Source organism: Hyla sarda, chromosome 2 (genome assembly GCF_029499605.1).
Source record: "Hyla sarda isolate aHylSar1 chromosome 2, aHylSar1.hap1, whole genome shotgun sequence".
Lineage (NCBI taxonomy): Eukaryota > Metazoa > Chordata > Amphibia > Anura > Hylidae > Hyla > Hyla sarda.
The window spans coordinates 83339093-83350018 of record NC_079190.1 but is presented as its reverse complement, the minus strand read 5'-3'; the positions used below and the strand labels follow the sequence as shown (position 1 = coordinate 83350018).

General features: G+C 46.7%; 1 protein-coding gene across 12 annotated transcripts in view; it reads left to right on the top strand.

Moving 5' to 3' along the window:
- The first annotated feature begins 1880 nt into the window (after positions 1–1880).
- Positions 1881–10926, top strand: part of IKZF4 (IKAROS family zinc finger 4) — a 40238-nt gene continuing 31192 nt past the window's right edge. For 10 of the 12 annotated variants that reach the window (XM_056562334.1, XM_056562333.1, XM_056562332.1 and 7 more), the window contains exons 1-2: positions 1881–2287; positions 10687–10746. In XM_056562334.1, coding sequence (XP_056418309.1) covers positions 2255–2287; positions 10687–10746 — 93 coding nt within the window. In that variant the 5' untranslated portion in view covers positions 1881–2254. The remainder of the gene's footprint in view (positions 2288–10686; positions 10747–10926) is intronic. The other 2 variants (XM_056562327.1, XM_056562328.1) reach the window with 1 other exon arrangement.

The following is a 10926-nucleotide window of genomic DNA, read 5'->3' as shown; positions in this document are numbered from 1 at the left end:
CGCCTGCGTCTGGGAAGAGGTCACGACCTTCTCTGACCTGTGTGCGCACGCAGTCCAGAAGCTCCGGCCGTGAGTGACCAGCTATGAATGCCTCCCTGGGGTAAATAGACCCAGGGAGCATATAATACAGCAAAGTCTGCGGGCAGAACTGGGGGGGGATTCCCCCATGATCTGTCCCCCTGCATGATTTTCTGGGTGGGATGTGTCCCCCCGGTTCCTACGCTCCCTGGATGTCCCGAATGTGACGAGAGCCTGGGCTTGATTAGGGTGCGCACGCCTATGACAGTGACTGTGTATGGGTTTATATTTTAAAAACCTTATTTGTCAGCGCATTAATACACTGGCATTGAGAAACTGTACTAAAAAAGTTGAATCCGGTTCTATTCCGTTTGGCGCAGTTACGGTTCTGTCTTTTTTTTGGGACAAACAAAAAACTGTCCTACCACAATTTTGTCTACTGTTTCAAAACTGTTTATTCACCATATACATTTTTTTTAAAAATAGTATTGTAGTCCATGAGAACCGTATAAGGCTGGGTTCACACTACGATTTGAACTACGGTTCCCGTATACGGCTGGGAGGAGGGGTGGGCGTGGCTTAATCGCGGCACCCGCACTCAGCCGTATTCGGGAACCGTAGTTAATGTATGTCTATGAGCCGCATACGGCCGAAGAAGCAGCCAACCGGAGGCTGCGGTTCACTCCGGTCGGCTCATAGACATACATTAACTACGGTTCCCGAATACGGCTGAGTGCGGGCGCCACGATTAAGCCACGCCCACCCCTCCTCCCAGCCGTATACGGGAACCGTACTTCAAATCGTAGTGTGAACCCAGCGCGTGTATACATACGATTTTAATATCCCTAAACCGTTTACACAAACCGTGGTGTGAACGCATGGTAAGGGTGCATTCACATCATGATTAGTTTTTTTTTTTTTTTTGTGGAACCTATGCCCTAAAACAGTGGTCTTCAACCTGCGGACCTCCAGATGTTACAAAACTACAACTCCCAGCATGCCCGGACAGCCATCGGCTGTCCGGGCATGCTGGGAGTTGTAGTTTTGTAACATCTGGAGGACCACAGGTTGGAGACCACTGCCCTAAAAACTGACACTGTGCTCTGAAATGAAACTGCATACGGATTCAGGGTGCATTCCCACCTGGCGGATACGCAGCGTATTGCAAGCTGCACAAAATTTGCGGCAGCAGCGGGAAATACGCTGCGTATTCCTCGCTCACTAAACACACAGGGCTTTCCGGCGGCAGCCCTATGTGTGCAGTGAGTTTTGGAGGCGTAGCGGCATGTCACAGTCAGGCAGGCACACGGCCTCGCCTTTAAAACGCACTACAAGTTTTGTGCAACATGAAATACGCTGCGTATACGCCAGGTGGGAACACACCGTATGCGGTTTGAATTTAGAGGTCCTATTTCATCAGTTTATGTAATAAAAAAAACGTATACTTTTTTTTTGGTTAACACTTTAGTGGAATAAAGTACGAATTGTTTTATTGAAATTCCAAGGAACGTAGGTGTGGTTTGCCATGTACAAGAAAAGAAAAAAATGTATCCCAAAAACCGTATGGCACTGTAGACACATCCGTTTTTCATTGACTTCAATGTTAAAAAACAAAACGTATACGGTTTTTAAACACGACACAAAACCGTAGTAGACTGCAGTTTTGTGTACGGTAAAAAAAAAAACGCACAAAGCCGTACACAACCGGATGCATCTTGTTGCATACGTTTTTGCATGGGAGGTCTATATATACAGTTTTCCATACAGGACGCCTCCAGCTGTTGCAAAACTACAACTCCCGGCATGCCCGGACAGCCAACGGCTGTCCGGGCATGCTGGGAGTTGTAGTTTTGCAACAGCTGGGGGCACCCTGGTTGGGAAATACTGTTATAAGTTATCACTTATGACTAGAAGCAGTAGCCAAGTGCAGAAGCTCGTCCATACAGCGGAAGTTTTCCTTCTTCCCGTTTCCCCCCATATACAGCGCAGCCTCAGCCATGTCCACATGACCTCCTAGCGCGCACACACACATCGATCCGCTCGGCGCTCGTCTGCTCCTGTCTGACTAGCTCTCCTCGGACCGCTCCGCGCTCGCTTCTCTTCCCTGTCGCCTGGCAGCTGCCCCGGAAGTTGTCGCCGGGGCCGGTTCAGCTCCGGTAAAGTCGCCGCCGCCGGGCCCCGCAGCGGGCGGGACGAAGACTCCACGGGCCACCGCTAGCTGAGCCACCGGGCGTGAATGAAGCTCCCGGAGGAGGAGGAGCCCAGAGAGGTGAGAGCAGACGAGACATATCGATAGCTGTATTGATTAACCCCTTCGCTGCGGGAGTCGCTTGGGCCCCAGCGCACGGTATGTGTGATCGGTTTCGGGGTTGGGTCAGTCCTGCGGGCTGTATAAATGTGTCTGTCTGTATACTGGGTGGGGGGTAAGGGGGCAACCTGTGGCACGGTGAGGACTACTAGTGACATGGGGGGGGGCTGCTCACGTGACATACTGTGCTCCTGTCCTCACGTGACCCTGCACCCCTCCTTTACTGGGGAACACGTGGAGCTACTATAGATGGGCTTAGGGCAGAGTGCCCCCATATACTGGTGCACACTGTATGGACGAAAGTATAGGGACACCTCCACATTACACCTACAGGGCTTATATTTTTTAGGACATCCCATTCTAAATCCATTTACCAGTGTTTCCCAACCAGTGTGCCTCCAGCTGTTGCAAAACTTCAACTCCCAACATGCCTGAACAGCCTTCGGGAGTTGTAGTTCTGCAATAGCACACTAGCTGGGAAACGCCGCCATATAAAAGGGTACTAAAATGTTTTTAGGATTTGCTGGGGCCGCAATGTAAAAAAGAAAAGAAAAAAAAAAAGCTGCATACTGACCTATATCTTGCTCCTCGGGACCCCTTAGTCTTCGGGTCCCCTGCTGAGCACTCTAGTTGCTATTCCTGAGACAGAGGCGGAGGAGTGAGCATGTGCTTATGTTTTTTTTTTTTTTGTTTTTTTTATTGCAGCCCCATATATTAAAAAAAATTCTAGTATTTGGAGTACCCCCTTTTAACATGTAGTTGTGCACCCTATGCAGTTTATAACAGCTCTCCTGGTAAGATTTTCTCTAAGATTTTGTGAGACTTTTTGTCCCTTCATCTAGATCAGTGCTTCCCAACCAGGGTGCCTCCAGCTGTTGCAAAACTACAACTCCCAGCATGCCCGGACAGCCTTCGGCTGTCCGGGCATGCTGTGAGTTGTAGTTTTGCAACAGCTGGAGGCACCCTGGTTGGGAAGCACTGATCTCAGGCATGCTGTGAGTTGTAGTTTTGCAACAGCTGGAGGCACCCTGGTTGGGAAGCACTGATCTGGAGGAGCATTGGTGAGCTCAGACACTGATGTAGGAGAGGGTCTGGCTCACAATCTGTTCTAGTTCGGGATGAACTAGATGGTGTCTGAGGTTGAGGTCAGGGTTCTGTGTGATCAGTCCAGTTCTTCTTTACTGCAATCCCCCGTCATGGTCCTTGCTTTGTGCATTAGGGGGCGCAGTCATGCTGGAACAGGAAGATGAGGGGCTTGGGAAAACAACCCCATAGCATTATTCCTTCTCCAAACGTTACAGCTGGCACACTGCAGTCAGGTAGGTATTGTTCTCCTGACATTTGTTATACCCAGACTCATGGCTCAAGTCCTTCAGGATTGCATGGGAAAGGAGTTCCTGCACTTTTTTCACAGCAGGAACACTTTTCCCATTAGCAGGAGTCCTGCAGGACCAGCCCTTGAGTGGAAATCTTGGGTGAGTTCCCCCACTTTTTTTCCCCAGGAGTTAAAGGGGTACTTCGGTAAAAACCTTTTTTTCTTTTAAATCAACTGGTGCCAGAAAGTTAAACACATTTGTAAATTACTTCTATTAAAAATTTTTAATCCTTCCAGTCCTTATTAGCTGCTGAATGCTACTGAGGAAATTCCTTTCTTTTTGGAACACTGATGACATCACGAACACAGTGCTCTCTGCTGACATCTCTGTCCATTTTAGCAACCATGCACAGCAGATGCATAGCAGATGCATAGCAGATGCATAGCAGATGCATAGCAGATGCATAGCAGATGCATAGCAGATGCATAGCAGATGCATAGCAGATGTATGCTAAGGGCAGCATGGTGGCTCAGTGGTTAGCACTGCTGCCTTGCAGTGCAGGGGCCTTGGGTTCAAATCCCACTAAGGACAACAATAAATAAAGAGTTATTATTATTATGACGTCAGCAAAGAGCACTGTGCTCGTGATGTCATCAGAGAGCATTCCAAAAAGAAAAGAATTTCCTCTGTAGTATTCAGCAGCTAATAAGTACAGGAAGGATTAAGATTTTTTAATAGAAGTAATTTACAAATCTGTTTTAACTTTCTGGCACCAGTTGATTTAAAAGAAAAAAGGTTTTCACCGGAGTACCCCTTTAAACCCCTGCCCAGACCCATACCTCAGAGGTCAGATAGAAGTGTGATTCCTCACTCCAGAGCCCATTGGTGACTCTGATGTTTGGTAATGTAAGGTTTGCATGCAGCTGCCCTCCCATAGAAACCCTTTCCATAAAGCTCCTGTCAGGGGAAACACCATTTGTGCCAATTTTAAAGCATTACTGTCATTTGAATAAACTTATGACATGTCGCACAGAAATGCCAAAGTTAAGATGGTCCGGATCTCTCTGCTGAGATCCAATCTTATCATTAGTTTTAGCTGGGTGAAGCGCTTGGTCCATTATAGTCTGTGCGACAGGTCAAGAGTTAATTAAAAGGACAGTACACTGTAAAGCTAAAAGAGCTTTGGAGCATATGCACTACTAGTTGAGTACCCAGCATTGCCAGCTATTCCTGCCACCCAGCTTTCTCATTCTCCTGAAGCCTCAGCAGTGATAGGCTGCACACCTCCCTGCACTCATCACTGCAGCAGCACTGCCATGCCCTCTCCCTGCCCCCACATCGATGTCTTCTCTCCTTCCCCCCTTCAATTTTCTCTCAGCCCACAACAAATCCTCTCTACAACTCCCGTCCTCTCTCCTTGCTCCAGCACTAACTATTTTCTGCACCAGCCTGCTAGACAGTTAAAGGGGTATTCTGAGATTTAAAAATTATTTTTTTTTTGACTATGCTACAGGAGCTGTAAAGTTAGTGTAGTTCATAACTTAGTGTCTGTACCTATGTTAATTGCCGGTCTCGCAATTCTTCTGTGATTTTTTTTTTTATTTTTATTTTTTGCCCCAAGGTTTATTTTTAACATCATACAAAATTAGTGGTGTCTCAGGTTTTCCCAGGTTGCAATGCGGTCCGAGACATTACATCACTAGTCAGGTGATCAGAGGGAGCCTGTCTTTGCTTTAATGGGTGAAGTGACCCGCTGGGAAGGAGAAAGATCATTGTTTTTGCAACAGCTGGAGGCACCCTGGTCAGAAAACACTGGTCTATTGCATTTAAGGGATAACAGGTGTGTTTCAATGGGTTGGGTGGCTGATGTGTCGGAGGGAGAAATATTACCTCACACAAACGCAAAATCATGGGATTTGTAGTTTAAGGTAACAAACACCAGTTATTTTTAGTTGATGCATAAGTAACATCTGTAAGTTTTTTTTTTTTTTTTTTTTTTTTTTTTTTTTTTTAATTAAAATATCTCCAGCCGTTTGGAAGTTATGCTAGAGACTTACATATGCGCTGATGTGGTGAACCACCGGGTGAATGGCGGGACCACGCGTGTGGCGGTTGGTGGGATCAGATGGTATTAACCCTGGGGGCTGGATGGTATTAACCCCTAGTGTTCATGAGGCAGTGTGGTTTTCGGGTTCTGGAACACCACACGCCCGGATTCTCCACTATCTCAATTGCTGGTAGTGAAATGAGAGTCCACAACCAGTTATGGTCAAACGGAGGCTTTAATGAGTAGAAGACAGGTGTAATTACAGAGGTGTGGAAATAAAAAATACTTGTCCAAGGGACTAAAGCGGAACACAATCTACTTGTCCCTCATGAAAATCCACTTGTTCTGGTAGATAAAATAATTTCAACCAAAGTAGTATGATCCACCCCACTAGACCACCAGGGATGGTTATAAGATCCCTTTAGACACTGCTGTCAACTTTAACAGAGGTGATCTAATGGTTTAATAACGGCCACGGTGATCGCAGCATGCCAGGCTATTAGCGGCGGGAGAGCTGTAGCTAGCTCCTTTTACGCCCGAGGCAACTCCCCCCCCCCCCCCCCCCCAATCTGACCCCTATAATTACAATTCTTCCATATACAGGGATGTATGAGGGTAATCTTGTGTGACATGATCTGTAGTTTTTATCGGAACTTTTATTAGGAAAGGGGCTTATTCACATATATACACACTTCTTAAAATATTTGAATCACTATTTTTCAGTCTTCATAGGGACTTATATATGGAGTCTTTTGCTTGGAAAACACTGAACAACACTGAGTTACTGGGGGACTGGGGGGGGGGTGGTGTTCTGCTTCTCCAGTTTATATGGTGCCTTTTATTTACTCTAATTTATGTGTCAGAAAATGCTGGAAGTTGCATTTAGTTACTAGATAACTACAACTCCCAGCATGCCCTGATACAGCCCATGGTTGTGTGGGTGTTGCAGCATGATGCACTGTATAGTAGTACAGTTAAGGTTATTGTGTAACATGCTGGGAGTTGTAGTTTTCGTTCGTGTCAGCTGCAGAGCCATAGGATGTGTCAAGGAATACTGGGAATTACAGTTAGTAACTACAACACCCAGCATGCCCTGATACAGCCTATGGCTCTGCAGCTGACCCGAACCAAAACTACAACTCCCAGCATGTTACACGTTATAGTTCTACAATTTAGGTTACGGTGAAACATGCTGGGAGTTGTAGTTTTGGTTCAGGCGTGTTTGCGTGCATCCGTGGGGCTCCTGGTCGGCGGGTGAGTATGAAGGGTGGGATTCTGGGGGTGCAATTTAGTGCGGGGGGCCAGAAACCACTAAAAATAAATAAAATTATATAGCACAACTGGCAGCAGCACTTGTCAGTCTGCCCCTGTACAAAACATACATGCATACACATATCATACATACACTGGCCACTGCCCCCTATATTATACATTACATACATACATACAGACACATCATACATACACCCGCCGCTGCCCCCCCCCCCCACATCAAACATTACATACACACATCACACATATACCATACATACATCATATATACACATACACTCACACCATACATATGCATACATCATACATACACCTGCCCCCTGTATCATACATTACATACACAGACACCATGCACACATACACCATACATATGCACAAATTATACATACACCATACACACATGCACTTCATATATACACATGACACATACACCATACATATGCACACATCATACATACACCATACATATGCACACATCATACATACACCCCCCCCCCCCCCTAATCATACATTACATACATATACAACCACCCTTCCCGCCACCAGCATGGCTCTGGCTCTGCCCTCGCTCCTGAGATCCCCTCACACCGGCTGGGGGGCTCTGAGCAGCGGCCCCCGGCTACTGAAACCAAAACTACAACTCCCAGCATGTTACACTTTATAGTTATACAGTTTAGCTTACGGTGCAACATGCTGGTAGTTGTAGTTTTGGTTCAGGCATGTTTGCGTGCAACCGTGGGGCTCCTGGTCGGCGGGCGAGTATGAAGGGGGGGGGGGATTCTGGGGGTGCAATTTAGTGCGGGTGGCCGGTTTTGCCCCTCCCCCTCGGGAATGAATGAATGAATTAATGAATGAATTGTCAGCCCAGCACTGCACTGTCCCCACATCGGGGAAATAATCATATGTGACCCGCAAGCGCTGTTCTGCCCCCCCCCCTCAATGAATTATTAGCCCAGCGCCGCGCTGTTCCCATCAGGGTACTACTCACATATGTCACCCCCAAGCGCTGCCCTCCTCGTCCTCCTGTTTTTTGCGGCCGCCGGCGCTGACACTCTATACCAGTGGTCTTCAATCTCCAGATGTTGCAAAACTACAACTCCCAGCATGCCCGGACAGCCGTGGGCTGTCCGGGCATGCTGGGAGTTGTAGTTTTGCAACATCTGGAGGTCTGCAGGTTGAAGACCACTGCTCTATACTGTATTCCTATGCCCGGGCTATTCTCCCTTGTTTATACTGTTGTTATTATGTTTGTGTGTTATGTGTGTATAAGTATGTGTTTTTTTTGTGTGTGTTGTGATTATGTATTTTCTTACCTTTTGTGAAGATCCGGAAGCTGGCCCCTTTTTCTTCCAGGGGCTTGCTGTGCACCTCGGCCTCCGCCATGTTGTGTTCGGTAAGTGGGATGTCGGGGGGGTGTGTTCCTGCTTCTGTCCTTCCTATCTTCTGACGTCCGAGGCAAATCTTTTCTTCCTGTTTCTTCCGTGGCTCAGCGACAAATCTGCGGCCTCTTCCGGCGCATGCGTAGGTAGTTTTTTTTTTATTTATTTTTTACCAATAAAGTTTTTTTGTCTAATTGACAAACTGTCTGCGCTTGCGTGAAGCTACGCTATTAGTGTAGACCTAATGTACCCTACGCTGTTAGCGTAGCACTTGCGTACTCGCGCATGCGCAGACCGTTTGACAATTAGACAAAAAAACTTTATTGGTAAAAAAAAAAAAAAAAACTAACTGCGCATGCACCAAAAGAGGCTGCAGATTCGTCGCTGAGCCATGGAAGAAACAGGAAGAAAAGATTCGCCTCAGACGTCAGAAGATAGGAAGGACAGAAGCAAGAACACACCCCCCGACATCCCAATTACCAAACACAACGTGGCGGAGGCCGAGGTACACAGCAAGCCACTGGATGAAAAAGGGGCCAGCTTCCGGATCTTCACAAAAGGTAAGAAAATGCATATATACATAATCACAACACACATAAAAAAACACATACTTATACACACATAACATAACAAAAAACAGTATAAACAAGGGAGAACCCCTTTAACTCTCCTTCCTCATCGCATCGGTCCGGACCTACTTCCTAGGGAATGGAACGTCGCACAGCCGTCAACCTATCACCGGCCGCAGCGATGTTCCGCCTCGGCCGGTGATAGGCTGAGCCCACTGTCATGTAGGAAGCGTACATGACAGTGGGCTCAGCCTATCACAGGCCGAGGCAGAACATCGCTGCGGCCGGTGATAGGCTGACGGCTCTCCGACATTCACGTCCCCAGGAAGAGCATAAGGCCGATGTAGGAACATGCGTTAGTTTAATTTTGTTCACCTTTTGCAGCCCGGGCATAGGGATACAGCTATAGTGTCAGCGCCGGCGGCCGCAACAAACAGGAGGACGAGGAGAGCAGCACTTGCGGGTGACGTGAGTAGTACCCTGATGGGGACAGCGCAGCTCTGGTCAAGCTGCGGGTCATAGGTTAAGCTGGTGCTCTCTGGGAGAACATGTGATAACAAACCATGTGACTGCATAAATTAACATGTGACAGACTTACACACAAGTCCTTGAAACCTCCCACAGGTCCTCTATACTGTGACACACACACCTTTTATAAAACCAATAGGAGGAGTCCCTGCAGGGGAGCCTCCAGGTCACTGAGGGACTCAATCTGACAGGGCCTAAGGGTAGTCCATGTCCTGTACTGGGATTTCACACGGAGTTTTATAAATATATATAGATACGCCTCAGCACTAGATAATCCTGCTCTGTATATTTACCTGTGGATCTAAGCACTTCTGCTTTTCAGTAATATCACTCAAAGCTGATGGTAAATCTAGGAGAGAAGACATTTCAGGAACTGAAAGACAGCGCTGGGCTGATAATTAATTTTGGGGGGGGGGGGGGGAGGAGATACCGTTATATACCGTGGAGCCGCCATAAGTTACAAAAATACCGTGATACACACATTTGGTCATACCGCCCAGCCCTACTTGGTACACATGTAACTTATATGTTAACTAAAAATATAGTCTAGATAAAGGAGATCTGTAGTGTAAATTTTTTATAATCCCCTGTGCCCAGGCTGCAAAAAGTAACAAAACAATCTCCTATTCAGACATTCCCCCTGTTGTGCCGATATCGGTGTCCCGGTGCTAGTTTGCTTCCTGGGGACAATAAGTCACACTGCGGTCAGCGTAGTGCCGGGCGCAGCGGTGTCCTGCCTCAGCCGGTAATAGGCTGAGCGCACAGTCATGTAAGGAGCCTGGGTTCCACTGCGGCCGGCGATAAACTGAGTGCAGTAGGACTCATTGGGGGAGATTTATCAAAGGATTTAGACTGGTTTTTCCTGTTTAAATTTGTCGCACAGAAAGTCGCAGTCTAAATATGTGCGACTTTTCTGCGACTTTTGCTGTAGAGGATTTTTAGAACATGATGCATGCAAGTCTATTTTAGTCGGAAATACATTGGAAAATGCATTGGTGCTGAATTTATCAAGTGCGACTTTTGTGCGACAAGTCGCATCTGCCCAAAATACACTGAAATGTCAGACCATGTTGGAGCAGGTCTAAATGCAGCTTAAGCTGTAGACCCTGAAGTCTGAGCACATAATTTATCAAGGGCCGTGAGACCTTTGATAAATTAGTAGCACAATAGACAGGAGACTACCACATACGCTGGTCTATAAGCATACCCAGAATAGACTAGATTAGGAAATGTCCCCCATTGTCCCCAGGAAGCAAGAAGAAGACCGGCACCAGGACACCAATATTGGCGCCACGGGGAATGTTGGAAGGTGAGTTAAAGTTTGTTTTATAACTTTTTGCTGCCCGGACACAGGGGATTATAAAAAAAAAAAAAATGGACACTACAGATCTCCTTTAAATTAACCCCAACACACCCTCTTTTGCAAAAGTGTGTTTATAATAATAATAATAATAATAGTAATAATAATAATAATTATTATTTTTTATTT